The sequence below is a fragment of the Nematostella vectensis genome, chromosome 13 (assembly GCF_932526225.1).
Source record: "Nematostella vectensis chromosome 13, jaNemVect1.1, whole genome shotgun sequence".
In the NCBI taxonomy this organism is placed as follows: domain Eukaryota; kingdom Metazoa; phylum Cnidaria; class Anthozoa; order Actiniaria; family Edwardsiidae; genus Nematostella; species Nematostella vectensis.
In genome coordinates this window covers 9206938-9221907 of record NC_064046.1, presented here as the reverse complement: position 1 = coordinate 9221907, position 14970 = coordinate 9206938, and the positions used below count along the sequence as shown (strand labels likewise).

General features: G+C 40.2%; 2 protein-coding genes across 5 annotated transcripts in view; one reads left to right on the top strand and one right to left on the bottom strand.

The window, feature by feature from the left end:
* The window catches only part of LOC5518589, a 38833-nt gene extending 33719 nt beyond the window's left edge, over positions 1-5114 (top strand). For 3 of the 4 annotated variants that reach the window (XM_048720640.1, XM_048720637.1, XM_048720639.1), the window contains 3 exons: positions 2446-2611; positions 3083-3452; positions 3899-5114. In XM_048720640.1, coding sequence (XP_048576597.1) covers positions 2446-2611; positions 3083-3452; positions 3899-4266 — 904 coding nt within the window. In that variant the 3' untranslated portion in view covers positions 4267-5114. The remainder of the gene's footprint in view (positions 1-2445; positions 2612-3082; positions 3453-3898) is intronic. The other variant, XM_048720638.1, reaches the window with a different exon arrangement.
* Positions 5115-6017: 903 nt separating this feature from the next.
* Positions 6018-12045, bottom strand: LOC5518536. Its single transcript, XM_001638426.3, has 2 exons — positions 11565-12045; positions 6018-7483 (listed from the first exon to the last, which is right to left on the bottom strand). The coding sequence occupies exons 1-2, from the start codon at positions 12007-12009 to the stop codon at positions 6588-6590; spliced, it is 1341 nt and encodes a 446-aa protein (XP_001638476.2). The 5' UTR covers positions 12010-12045; the 3' UTR covers positions 6018-6587.
* Between the last annotated feature and the right edge of the window lie 2925 nt (positions 12046-14970).

Genomic DNA, 14970 nt, shown 5'->3' with positions numbered 1-14970 from the left:
ACGTAACTTTCACCAATGGAAAAGCACTAAAGCCGTAATCGACTGGTCAATCGACATCAACAAAGAACAAGACAGCATCCAACTTTATATGTTTCGACATAGTGGAATTCTACCCATCCATCAGCCAAGAACTCCTAAACAAAGCCCTCGACTTCGCCGCTAACTACGACTGCATCACCGCTGAAGAAAAAAACATCATAACCCACGCCAAGAGCCCTATCCTAGTTCACAACCAAACACCCTGGCACAAAAAAGGCAACCCGACATTCGATGTGACAATGGGAAGCTACGACGGCGCTGAAACATGCGAACTTGTAGGCAACTTCCTCCTCTCCCAACTCCAAGACCTCAACATCAACGTAGGACTCTACCGCGACGACGGACTAGCCATCACAAGCGCCACACCTAAAAACACAGAAAATATCAAAAAAGAACTATGCCGCATCTTCAACAACAACGGACTGCGAATCACCATAGAAGCCAACAAGCGAGTAGTCAACTTCCTAGACGTCACATTCGACCTGAACCGCAATACCTACCAGCCTTTCACCAAACCGAACGCCCCACTACAGTACGTCCACCGCGAGAGCAACCACCCACCTACTATCACAAAGAACATCCCTGCCAGTATCAGCAAACGCTTATCTACACTATCATCAGACAAAGAAACCTTCAACCAAGCCGCCCCGCCATACCAGAAAGCACTCGACGAAAGTGGATATAACTACACGCTACACTACGAACCAAACACCACAAACAAACGCAAGAACCGCCAGCGCAACAACATCATCTGGTACAACCCACCTTTTAGCAAGAACACAAGCACCAACATCGGCCACAAATTCCTCTCACTCATAGACAAGCACTTCCTTAAAGACCACAAACTCAGAAAAATCTTCAACCGGAACACAATCAAAATCAGTTATAGCTGCATGAGCAACACCAAGCAGATAATTGACAGCCACAACAAACGCATAATCGCCTCATCAATAACAACCGAAGACGCCCCCACCTCCCTCGCCACCGCCAATAACAAAACATGCAACTGCAGACAAAAGAACACGTGCCCCCTTGACGGAAACTGCCTCCAATCATCTGTTATCTACCAAGCCAATGTAACAAGAAAGGACAACAACACCTCCGAAACCTACGTAGGACTAACCGAGAACGAATTCAAGACAAGATATAGAAACCACACCGCCTCATTCCGACACGCTAAACACAGAAACTCGACCGAACTAAGCAAGTACATATGGAGCCTTAAAGACAACGACATTGAAGACTTTATTTCATGGAAAATCCTGTCATCTCACTCCACCTACAACAGCTCTAGCAAAAGATGTAATCTCTGCCTCAAAGAAAAACTTATCATTATCCGCCAACCCAAGCTATCAACTTTAAACAAGCGTAACGAGCTAGTGTAGTGTCTTCGTGCCGCCACAGGAACAAAGCCTTGTTATGCAACAGCTGAACTATTCAATTTCATCATAACAGCCATTCAAATTTCACGCCCTATTTTTATGTTAATTTTTTACATAGATAGTATATAAGTGTTTTTTTTTCTACAAACCAATATAGATAGATAGATAGATAGGCAGGCAGGCAGGCAGGCAGGCAGGCAGGCAGGCAGGCAGGCAGGCAGGCAGGCAGGCAGGCAGGCAGGCAGGCAGGCAGGCAGGCAGGCAGGCAGGCAGGCAGGCAGGCAGGCAGGCAGGCAGGCAGGCAGGCAGGCAGGCAGGCAGGCAGGCAGGCAGGCAGGCAGGCAGGCAGGCAGGCAGGCAGGCAGGCAGGCAGGCAGGCAGGCAGGCAGGCAGGCAGGCAGGCAGGCAGGCAGGCAGGCAGGCAGGCAGGCAGGCAGGCAGGCAGGCAGGCAGGCAGGCAGGCAGGCAGGCAGGCAGGCAGGCAGGCAGGCAGGCAGGCAGGCAGGCAGGCAGGCAGGCAGGCAGGTATTAATTGAAATTAATACAATAACTAATAAGTATAAAATTTTAATAAAACTATGGAGGACAATATCGGTCAAGAACTTAAAGGGTTAAAAGCCATCTTAAATAAGAAAGTTGAAAGCTGTGTTTTAAAGTTTGAAATATTTGTGCCATTGCTAATTTGAAGAGGAAGGCTGTTCCATAGCTTAGACGCGAATAACTCAAACGAGCGGTCACCGAGAATTAAGTTGAATAAAGTTTAATAAGTTGAATAAAGCTATCGAGAGCTAGACAAAGTTTTAGCTACCCCTTCCACGTGTAAATATTATTCAGCGAAAGGTGATGCGTCCAAATCGATTTCCAATATGCAAAGCTAGAGCTCTCAATTGGAAGTTGGACTGAATGAACGATGACAAAAAGTGCTTGTTAACATCTGCAGGCTTCTTGTGAAATGAAACCTTAACGCTCACATCTCTTAGGTTAAATTTTCTCGAAAGGCTAACGGCTTGTTAATTGAATTTAGATTTCTTGGTGAGCCTGGAAAAGCCTCTGTCAAAAGAATAGAAGTCCAGCAATCACCTGACTGCAAAAATACAAAAATCCTTGGATATAATGAGCCACGATTGACTGTCCTCTCATCAACAAGAAGGATTGTTTCAGATATTAAAGTCTCCGGACTCAGACCGTTGGTAAGTACACCATATCCCTATTCCCTAGACTTTACTCATACCTCTCTGTTTTCCACATCTACTTTTTTTGGTATTTTTGTTAGCTTGTCTACGGACAGTGTCAGTCAATCTTTCCAAAATGGCAACTCATCTGCGCATACGCTTATTTCAAACAAACGTTTTTCAGTGCAAAGGAGAAACTCAAATAACAGTTCCAAGACCGAAAGGTGCTGACGATTACTAATGATTCATAAAAGATAAACTCCAGCGCTGCCAGAGCCATTTGTGGGTGGCCTTAAATGATATATTCTCCTGCATTCGGTTGAAATATGTGCCCGTGGTAACTTTCGTTCGTAGAACTGCCATTTTTCAATCGATATTTGCCGTTCGCACAGGAAACATTTTTTTATAGGTGTTCATAATGAACAATGCACACCACTAAGGCATATGTTACCACTTCCCCATCTCCTTCGATGCCTTTAGCTGTTGCAGGATCAAATTTCTCTTTCGCAGGACTGTGGCGCTGATTGTTTAGGGATCATGATCGATGATAAGAACGACATGGAACTGTTAAAAGACGTGATTGAAAAGCATAAAGGAAAAATCATAAAGCTCTTGTCCCGAGGTGTGCAAGCATCACCCAGAGATGACATGATTTGTACAGTCGAAGAGTGTCTAACAAACTGGCAAAGCGGTGGCGGGCGCAAGCTGTTCCAGCTCTTCCTGCTGTTCTCCCGATATAACGAACATTGGCTAAGATATTATGACTTCCACCAGGGTTTAATACATTGGCTAAGAGAGGATGGCTCTCACGAGGCTAGAAACACTAGAAAGAGATATATTGCGGATCTGCTCATGGAAGGTAGAGTTACATAAGTCACTTCCTCTTCGATTCCCCATAAGCCCCAATTTCCTGCAATCATTTTGACTCTCCATCTTGCTTTGTTATATTATTAAAGTTTTATAATACTACAAAATTATGAAAGCTAGTTGCGGACCAGCTAGCAGTTGCAGGGGATTTCCTATTCTCTCCTTCTCCCCCCCCCCCCCCCCCCTCCCCTTGGACAGAAACATTTTACATGAAATGTATTATTGGAAATATTATTGGAATATATTCCAAAATTTCGTTGCCCGTGCCTTAACCTCCCCATCTATCCTTGACCTACGACTGGCTAGCTTTGCTTCCACCACATAAAAGCTAGAACAGTCGCTGAACAATCGCCGAAACCTCTTGACCTAAACTAAGTCTTTCCATTACTGAAAGTGCAAAATACTGTTGAAAACTAAATGATCACATTTTTTTTACAGGCAAACGCATCCTTGGATTGCCACTCAATAGTTTCGCTAGAATAGAAGACATTGCCAACATTCTAACATCCACGCATAGATCGGAAGCCTGGAAATCCGTGGCGCGACGTCTTCCAGTTGCAGAGACATTGATCGAAAGCTGCGTTCATGATCACCGCGATACTATAGAGCAGTGTACTCAGGTTTTACTTGCGTGGACACGCGAAGTGGGGAGCTGGGCAACTCTAGATCGAGTATTCAACGCACTGACACTTTGCCATGATATGCAAGCATCTTACAGAAATAGCAGTGTTTTTCTGCATAGCTATAGAGAGCTTGCAAGGCTCGTGACGAGAGAAGCTAAAACGCGTGTAGTAGAACACCACTAACTCGAACACAAATTCATTGAGTTCAAGTTAACGTCAGAGTTCAGGTTAACGGTGTTCTGTCGTAAATTAGTCATCACATCACATACTTTTTCAAAGTTATGGAGTACTTGAATAGCAAGAATTTTATGAATTTTTTATACTCGTTTTCCCTAACGCTACCTGATCTGGATGTGAGAAAGGGGTGTTGGCAATTGCCTGCTAAGGATCATTTTTATTGTGAATTTCTTTGTATCTGAGGTAGAGCAATGGTCCCGACTTCAATTTCCAGGGCGGACCTGGGTTGGGGGGGAGGAGGGTTAGGAGTGATGATCCGGGCAAACAGAATGTCATCGTCGTTCTGTATAATATCTAAATACATAGAATATTTTGCTACAAAACATTTTAAGACAACAACTAGACGCGCGCAGGGTTGACTGGGACTGACTGTCTGTGCTCCTTTTCATAAAAAAACACCATTAAATATAATAAAAGTATTCCTTAGAAAAGATTCAGAAGCGGACGCTCTCCGTTATCTACCCGAATCTGAATTATGATAATGCACTTGTACAGGCTAATCTTCAAGACCTTGAAAGCCGTAGGCAAGATCTCTGTAAAAAATACATGTGTAATTTATCAGAAGAAAACCCTGTACATAAACTTATATTGTCAAGGACTATAACCATACCGCAAACGTACGGCTGTACGATTGAATGTACGGCTGCGATCGAATGTAACCCGACGTGCTGCACCGTCAAGAACCAAGAGGCTCAGTGACTTTGTTTCTGTCAAGTATTTAAATGTTTTGTAAATGTTCCTGTAATTCAGTCCTATGGCTGTGGTAGGAATAAATAAACAAATTAGTATTAGTATGTATGATATTGAGTTTTATTGTAAATGCTTATTATAACACTGATTGGGGCAAGAAGAATAAGAAGCACAAACCATCCAGGTTGGAGGGGAGGAGACTTTTCATGAAAGAAGATTGGCGATATTTTTCTGTCTTCTAGGGTATTGAATTCTAATAAATGCTTTCCCTTGGGGGTGTACCCTTACATAGACAAGGAGCACCTGAAACAGCACTACAAAGACGACACTATTATCCGGATTTTATTGCAAATCTATCTGTAAGATTTTTAAAAAAGCGCTACGTCTGCACGGCAAACCTTTGCACTGCAAAAGCTTCGAACGAGAATCTTTTTCGATAACTCAGAAAAACATTCTGAATAATTGAAATATTCTGAAAACTCGATAACTGTGCTAGATAACGACATTCCCGGAGACGAAGGAAGCTTCTCTGAAAGCGGTAAAAAATAAAAAAACAACGTTTCACTGTTGATGGCTTGCGTTCAGAAAGCAAGGGCGTATGAGAAAAATCTTTCAAATGCAAAGGAAATATCAACAAACGTTCATGTTAGTAGCGACCCTGTTAAAACAGCTTAAAATTTAGAAGCTAAATTATATGTAGTTATTGAAGTTGATTCAATAATTAGGCCCGTAGCTAGGATTTCTTTTGGGGGACCTTTTACTGGATGAAAGCGGGGAGGGGTTGTGGGCGGAATTGCCAGGGATAATTGTTATTATTAGATTATTATTAGATTCTTCCCAAGGGAATGCGCTGTTATAGGGGGATATCGAAAATGCACAAATGTTCTTACAAATCATTAGCACTACGTTAGTAGAGGAGGGGGCATGGACCCGAGAAATAAAATCATACTTTTTGCCTCCTGCTGTCACCAGAAATGACGCGCATCAAATTCGGCGAAATCGATGTCTACCTCTGGAACTTTGTTTTTAATATTGATAACATTACCAGAGCATAATACAAACATTACATAATGCATCGCATAATACAAAAAAAATACAAACATCAAGAAAAGAGCGAATAAACCAAAGGAAAGCGAAACAGAAAACAAAAAAGAATAAAACGAAACGAAATTATCTCAAAGGATGATCGAGACAGCACAATTTAGTGAATTTAGAAGGTATCTACGCAGGTTATTATCTTTTAATTTTTCTCCCACTATATGTTTAATATAGATGGTTTGTTGCCGTTAACTAGCCGCCATGAGTACGAATATAAGGCCATGAAATTATAAAAGAATAATACAAAGTTGAAATGGGTTTCGACCAATCATGACCACTGTGGCCTGATGTAGTATTCATCGCATTGAAAGATAAGGGCAGTAGCCAGCATTATGCAAGTGAGACACTCGCCAGTCGGTAAAATTTTGAAGTTTAGTGTTTTACAATTGAAAAGTAAGAGATAAAACACCTTCTATTGTTGGATTTATCATCCGGTGTAAAATTTTGATTCTGGCTACAGGCCCGAAGATTAATCTCATCTAGTGCTTAGAACAATGAAGTTGCTCCCAACCTTTTACAAAAATCGACCGGGCTAAGCAGTTATCACCTAGGAGTAGTTCCTCCTTACAGTGATTGAGCAGCATTCCCTCTAGGTTCACCCCCTGCAGACCCGCCACCAAATTCGCGAACTGCCTCGCAGATTGTACAATACCTAGACCATATCCAGCGTCCCGAACATTGGAGAACATATCCTTTATCCCAATAAACCCGAACACCCACATACAACCCTCAGCAGACCCGAACGAAGCGCAGAACAAGAGAGTCACCGCGAGACCCGGTAAGAAGCGGTACCATGAGACGAACACAAAGAACATCATATGGGCAAGGCAGACGGTAGAGATGAGCCAGATATGGCAAAACCCTAATACCCTATTGGTAGGGAAGAAGTGGGAGTATGCGGAGTATATTAGTCCCACTACGCATCGAGGAATGTTAATTGCCAGGGAGTAGTACTGATAATGGTCTCGAGGGGCGATGGAAGAGCTAGGGCTCACTATTGTAGTCAGTATGGCGAATTTCGATAGCCACAGACTAGTGGCTGCTATGTAGCAATAAGTAAAGCGAGGGAACACTTTCCAGCAAATCAAGAGCAATGACTCTTCGGGGTCTTTCTCTAACTTGGCGTCTTTCCTGCAGTCAGAGAAGCCAGGAGTTTTGTCTTGCCCGGTGCTTTGATCAGAGTCTAGAGACTTACTCATCGGAGCGTCCTCGTGTTGTTCGCATGTCGCTAGCTCGGTGTACTCATCACTGTGTTTCACGTTTTCGTTAATTGCTGTCTTGTCCAGGACAGCATATATTATAGCACTGAGGATCGGAAAGACAAGGCTTGTCGTCATGGCAACCTGAGGGGACACGCACAGCCAGGTTGTTAACGCTGCAAAGAAAAGAAATAAGGAAAAGAATATATATACAGCGCGCATGCTGATTGGTCGAGAATAACACTGTATTTTGCTATAATCACCGGTTGGCATATGAAACCCAGTATGAAGAGTGTCAGGGTAGACCGGTCGTTAAATCGAGTAATATTGAGTCTACTGTGGAGATATGAAGATCCACGATATGGCCAGGTTTTGAATAGTATTTTAATATACATGACAAAGTTAATCGATTTTGATTGGATGAGCGAGTTGTGCAGTTTTCAGATAATTCAGTGCAGGACAATATAGTTATTCGGCGGTATTACTGGATGCTGATTGTTTTACGAACAATTGAACAATAGAAAACTCAAAGAACCTGATGTAAAATGACCATTTTTTAGATACAAACGATTTGTCTGTTTCTATAAAATACGGTTTCTCGTTAAATTTGTATGCCTCTATCTAGAACATAATATAAAAAAAAACCTGTCACTTCGTAACAATAATAAAAGTGCGAAAAATATAACATACAATTTCACATCATGTTGAAAAAATACTTTTTCTCCATCCGTCTATTATGTCTGTGTGATTGTGGTTTGTTGAACATCTCTTTTTGCTGTCCTATGCTTCTACTAGCGTCCTCAAATTTTCCCACAGAAAGTCGACGACTGATTACTCTCTGTAATGTTTATAAAATGTTTTAAAGGGGCAGCGTCATGGTACTATGCATGTCTGGAGTCATTGTTATTGTCTACACACAGTTGAGCTTTAAGCTTTCAATGCCCTGTTAAAATAATATGCAATATTTTATTCAAAAACTACGTTTATTTGACAGTTTGTGGTCATTTTCTTTGAATTCAAGTTTCCCACATGTAACAAATGCTCATAAGTTAGTATTAGAATTTGACTGAAATTCATTCTGTCTGGGCCGGAAAGCTATTGCAAAGCTCTTACCATGACACTGCCCCTTTAAGCTTTACTGCTAGACTAATCAAAATTCCTGTACGCTGATTGGTTGCAGATGTAAGCGGTGGCGCGTTTGCAAGCCATTCAAATGCGGTAACATATAAGATGATTTAAAATTTACTTGTTATGAAATGTGAATCCTAAGCTGAAAATATACATTCTGGTCATGACATGGACTGGACTCGAAAGACTATTGCCAGTCTAAGGAATTGAGGTTAGCGCTCAGGGAGGGGGGCGTACAGAAACCGCACAGAAAAATGCCAAAAAACCGCAAAACCGTCCAAATAAGTCAATAACCCTAAACCGCGCAGTCTAGAGAAACCGCAATACCGCGGAATAAAATATGTAAAACCGAAAAACCGCGCCAGATTTAAGTGTGACCGTCTCAGACCAATAAATTTTTTGTTCAGAACAAAAATACCATCTTTCGCCAGGAGATAGCCCTTGATGACCTTAGTATTCTGTGAAAGTTTGAAACGAATCGTATAAATATTTTTGGCTTGAGAGGGGAAAATGTATTTTTCGAATATATTTAGCTCTTACAAGCTACAAACAATAGAACCAAAATTAGTCCCTTCGCGGGGAAACTGTAATGTTTCTAGTACAGCTTTCTATGAAGGACTAAATTCGACGGGAAGCGTGGCGTACCATTGCGTCTAGTTCGAGGTCGATCGAATGGTTGACCTAGCGTTATCGAGTGCTCTTCTGAAATTCTACGGTTAGATACGCCTTGTAAGATGTTATTTATAGTCTACCAGGACCACTTTTCGCATTTATATGAACTTGTTTTGGCGAAAAAAGGTGCCCCGATGCAAAGGTATGTGCTCTTACGACAGCCATTGTCTTGCAATTGTTGAAATATGAGCGCTCAGTGGGGGCTGTTTATCGCCTCATCAAAACTCATGTTTTTAATTGCCACAAAATTTTATTTGATATATTGGAAGTACAATAAGTGCTGTATACCTAGAGTGAAAAGAATTGTGAAATTCCACGTCCCATGGAAAATATAGGCCTCGTTTTCCGGGCTTATTTACGGAGTACGAAAAACATAAAATAATTGAAAAATCTGTCAAAAATTAAGAAAAATACTAAAACTACCAACGACCTAATCCAAATATGTACAATTATATAATTTCTATCAATCAAGTTTGATTTTTGCTGCCCGGCTTAATTTTTTTTTTTAGACATTTTCTGTTCAAGTCGAAAAATACCGAAAAATTGCTAATTATATTCGAAAAATACATTTTACCCTTTCAAGCCAAAAATATTTATCCGATTCGTTTCAAACTTTCACAGAATACTTAGGTCATCAAGGGCTATCTCCTGGCAAAAGATGGTATTTTTGTACTGAACAAAAAATTTCTTTGCATCACCACAAACCCTTCCTCAGGACTGAGGAAAACGATTCACTATGAGCTTTTTGCTTCCAGATCTTTTTGTTCAATTCCTAATTAGCTCACACAACTTTAATTCATAGAAAATGAAATAAGGAATGAGAAATTTGGCCAATTCATTTTTCACTTTTCGGCGAATAAGCTAACTTAAAAATTGGAAAAGCTTGGAAAAATTGGAAAAAATTAAAAATCCATTTTTCTGCTAATCAAATCTTGTCAAGAATTAGCCACTGGAAATGGATGCTTTGTGTGACTCGCCATTGAGCGGGAGCATAAAATGGCGGCGTGATTGGCCTTCTTTAACACATTGACCCCTCAACCGGCCTGTACCGGCTTTGGGAAGTACCCACAACCCAAAAAATTCATAAATTCAAAATAAACACAACAAGATGAAGATACTCAGGCATCAGTCTGAGGGATAAATGGTCTTGCAGATATGCATCCAACCAAGGTGTTGGCATCTACTCTTAAGCCAAATAATAGCACAGGTTCTTTGACAAATCTGAAATCGAACAAGGAGAGAAAAGCAGAATCACCCCTCTCAATAAAACGCTCAAAATACCACACAAGGGAGAGAGATCAGCAAACACAGCTCAAGACACAAATAGATACCTTTATTCTGATCCTCCAGGTACATTTCCTTGGCCTCAAAACACAATGTCCATTCCTTGAAGGATTGAACAACCACGAAAATATCTTAACGCATTGCAAAGCATTCTGGGAGATCCAGGGGAAAATTCACGAGGGGAGGGCTAGTCAACACTCCTCTCCCCAAAGTCAGATGGTTTTTTAGAAGTCTTTTCACCCCGAAGCCAAACGAATCAATTCCAGGTCATACAGACCCAGAATAGCAGTGTAAACAATTTTACAATCAATTTGGTTTCAGAAAAGACAGCATTTAGGAGAGCTGTGGTGATTCATTAGAATATTATTTTCTCATCCAGGCAAAGCACAAGAAAAAACAAGAAAAAATCACCATGAATCCACCTTTGCTTGCAAATATCCATAAACAAAGCACTCAATTATGCCCCAAAAGACTTCATGATGTCCTGAGACACTCTCCTAATATGCTCATAGCTGTATTTTTGATGAAAAATACAAGCAACCATCAACTTGTGCTGGCTTCAGCACATCGACGAGGGATTAAAAGTGGGGACCGCAAAGCACTGTTGGAAAGCTTGGATACCGCTGACTAGGTGCAGCTGTGTTTGACTTTGACGGGCTGTATAAAACTCAGAATAGGGGGGGAGGTATCTGTTTTCAGTCTGTTTTTTTGTAAATTCAGCTCCAAAAAAGCCAGGAGTCAATGGGTTAAGGAAATATAAAAGATTGATCAGATAAGAAATAGCGTAGCGACAGTATAGTCCCAGGCGTTCCATCCGTGTTATGATTGGATATCCTGTTGTTGGGTATCCTGTGGTTGGAAAGAGTTGTGACGTAACAGGAAACCTTTTTATCTTGGTTACTCGCTTGAATTAGCCACTGGAAATGGATGCTTTGTGTGACTCGCCATTGAGCGGGAGCATAAAATGGCGGCGTGATTGGCCTTCTCAGACCGTGGTGAGCAGCGACCGATAAATAATAAAATAAAGTATTTTAATTATGCACATATATTGTTCGATGGGATTATTGAGACCAAAATTAATAATAACAAATGTCCCATTCGAGGGGAAATTTTCATTTTCTTTACTATGATCACGGATATGAATGTTGACAAACAAGTATGTATTTGGATTACCTGTGTATGAAAAGGCACCGACGATTGCCGATAAATTCCTCCCTGTTTCGAAGCCGCTAATAAGTCTCCCGTCATCTCGGAGATGTGCAGTGAGCCCCATACACCACACAGCCATCCACTGCGCAGCAAAGTTAACTCCAGCCACAGCCAGAAGTCTGACGTATGCATTCCCCCCGAGTATTAGTAGGAGAAGAGACGCCACGCAACTCACCGTCCCGATAACCAGGGACGTCAGTAAGGATAGCCGGCTAATGAACCAGTTCCCAAAGATGTTTGTTAGAATTCCAGAAATTCCCTCGGCAAGTAAGACAGCAGAAGTTCGGATGGTAGTGCCTGCTAGGATATCAGGGCTTGCTATTATGTATAAGAAGATCGGGCAACACACAGATACCCCTAGTAGAAACAGACAAACGTGATTCAAAGAGGAGACTTTAGGAGAGTCCATCTTTTTTCTGGTAGGTCATGCCCTAGTGCTGATTATGCAAAAAATGTCCTCAACGACTGAGCAGTTCTTAAGAATTTCCTTAAAGTGCCCCTAGCATCAAACTCTTAATTTCCGGGTTTATACCAATATATCAGTAGGTTAGGACTTGAAAACAAACCATGCAAAGTTTTATTGCCATACGATGGGTTTTCGTGGGGTTTTTCCGTCATTTATAGCCAAATTCGTTGTTGTGCAACCTTCCAGAATCAAAAATTCATTTCTTCGTTTGGGAACAGCGCGTAGTCAATCAAAACAAACAATCAAAACCAGACAAACCGCCCCCAAAGCTTGTGTCTGACTACGCTACGCGCTATTCCCAAACGAGACAAGAATTTTGGATTTGCCGAGGTCGCGCAACAACGAATTTGACTGTAAATGTAAAAAATAATATCGCACTCTCGAGCGAAAAGTGACCCCCTTTCCGTAAGCGCTAGGCGTTCCTCGTTGATTCAGGAATCCTGAAGGGTACATTTTCTATTATTTTCGGGCCTTGTTTTACCCTGTTACCAGAGCGATATCATTATTTTTCTTATTCAATATGATCATCTTTATAATTATAAATAAAATATTTCCGACATGGGAGTTAAATTGTGTATGGTTTGTAACTACGGCATTTCCCCTTATTAGAATGTTTTAAACATGAGTTTTTGGGTTAACAAAAGCAGGAACGCAGTTCTAGTTGGATTGAATCATTATAAGGCCTAGAATTAAATCGTATAAAAAAAGCCCGAAAATTCTAAATCTTTAAAGTTTTATATTTTTATAATTCTTAACTGTAATCAAGCGCAAACATTAATCTATCTAATTTGAAATTTAGAGTTCTTTTGCTCAACGCAATAAAAATGACCCACTTTCAAGAGCATTCTATTTTGTTCGCGTCGAATCAAATACTTTTAACGCTAGAGGAAAATATTGTCGATAGAATGTTTTTATAGGTATTTGAGAAAAAGCTTATTTTAGAACTTTACACTATGTCAAAATTGTAGATTCAATTGAATCATTTTAAGGTCTCTATTTTTTTAATTGAGTTCCTTCTTTTTACGAATTTTCGACCCGATGCTTTGATTACAACACTGTATCGAATAAATACCTTATTTTTTTACTAAAGTTTCCCATTTGCCTCGATCGGTTAGCACGCCTGAATTCGAATCTTTCGATCCGCGGTTCGAGTCTTGCCCGCAATGTTTGAAATTTCTTTTTTTCGTTTTCTTTATTTTCTTTTTTTCTCCTTTTCTAATTCTTTTCTTTCACCACGAAGGGTTGTTCGAATATTTTTTAATTGCTGCTAACATTCCCTAAAAAGCATTTATTTATTTTTTATAAAAAGCAAAACGTTATTTTTACTTCTTGATAAAAAAAAGCGACATAACGACAGCAGTTTTGCCTTGTAATGTTTCAGCGGCAAAAAAATATATAAAAAGGAATAGCGTTTTAACATGTTAGGCCTCTTCAAAATGAAATAGTAATTCATAAGCTACTCGATTAGAAAATTTCTTGAAAATTTTAGCTTTATGCAAGCATCCGCTGCTCTCAACCGGGCTCGTTTTATGGGGTCATGTGAAAAGAAATAGCAGTTTTAAAACACTCTTGTCTTTGCCCGTGTTGAAATTTCGAGATTTTTTTCTGATATCATATGAAAACTCTTTACAAATTTTTCATGTTAGGATAAGTAAATATTAAAAACAAGCCACAGGAATTTGATGCTACGGGCACTTCAAACACCAATTTCAAATAAGACTGCACTCGGAGCCTTGAGAAAGTATGCATTACCATGCATGATATTCGCAATGAAGCACCTCCAAGTTTATCGTTGAAAGTAAAAAAAAAATGTGGATATGTGTACGACTTTAATGCATTTATACGACATTTTTCCCCATCTTGGGGCATTGAAATTACTGTTGAATTTCCAATGCCAAAAAAAATCGCTTGTCTCCCGCTGTTGTCTGAAGGATAAACGTTTTAGTATACGTTTTAGGAAACATAACATAAGAAGAGGTGCTACAATTATTTAGCAAAATATGCCTGGTCTGAGTGGGTTTTGTGTAATATACGGACACTACACGATTAATAGTATAGATAACTATAGAATAGATATATAGAAGTAAATATCTGATAGTATAGATAAGTAAATATCTGATAGTATAGATAACTAAATATTTGATAGTATAGATAAGTAAATAATTGATAGTATAGGTAAGTAAATATTTGATAGTATAGATAAGTAAATATTTGATAGTATAGATAAGTAAATATCTGATAGTATAGATAACTAAATATTTGATAGTATAGATAAGTAAATAATTGATAGTATAGATAAGTAAATATTTGATAGTATAGATAAGTAAATATTTGATAGTTTAGATAAGTAATCATTTGAGTAAACGCGGAACGTCAGATTGACCAGCTCAAATAGATACAGGATGAATGTATAGATTTAGGCACTGCCTAGGGGTATCTTAGCCTGCTTGCAGGCGGTACTCGGTGTTATTATTGCGGAAAACCCTCTCCGTTCGGTGATCGGGCGCCATTTTGTATTTTAAGCCGCGTGGTTTCTGGGGGTGAGCGCAAAAACGGACGCAGGGCAGGGCTAGGAGTATGTCTCCATCCCTCCCCCCCTCACGAAGACCAAACTGCAGCTAGGATACCCTGGGTACCAGAGTCTCGAGCTTCGTTCGTTTATTATGCGTTCCTTTACTATGCGCCCTATACTGACAACGAGGAGCATAGTAAACGAACGAGGCTTGAGACTTTGGTACTCAGGATACTGTGAGGAACACACACAGGAACATAACAACAGGATTCTACATTTCGATTACAGTGCATATAACAGCCGGCTGCCGGCGAAGGGTTTTTGGTCGCTTGCCGGCTCTTTCTAGTCAAATTATTAAAAATATAAAACTTATTAAGTAAAAAGCTGAACAC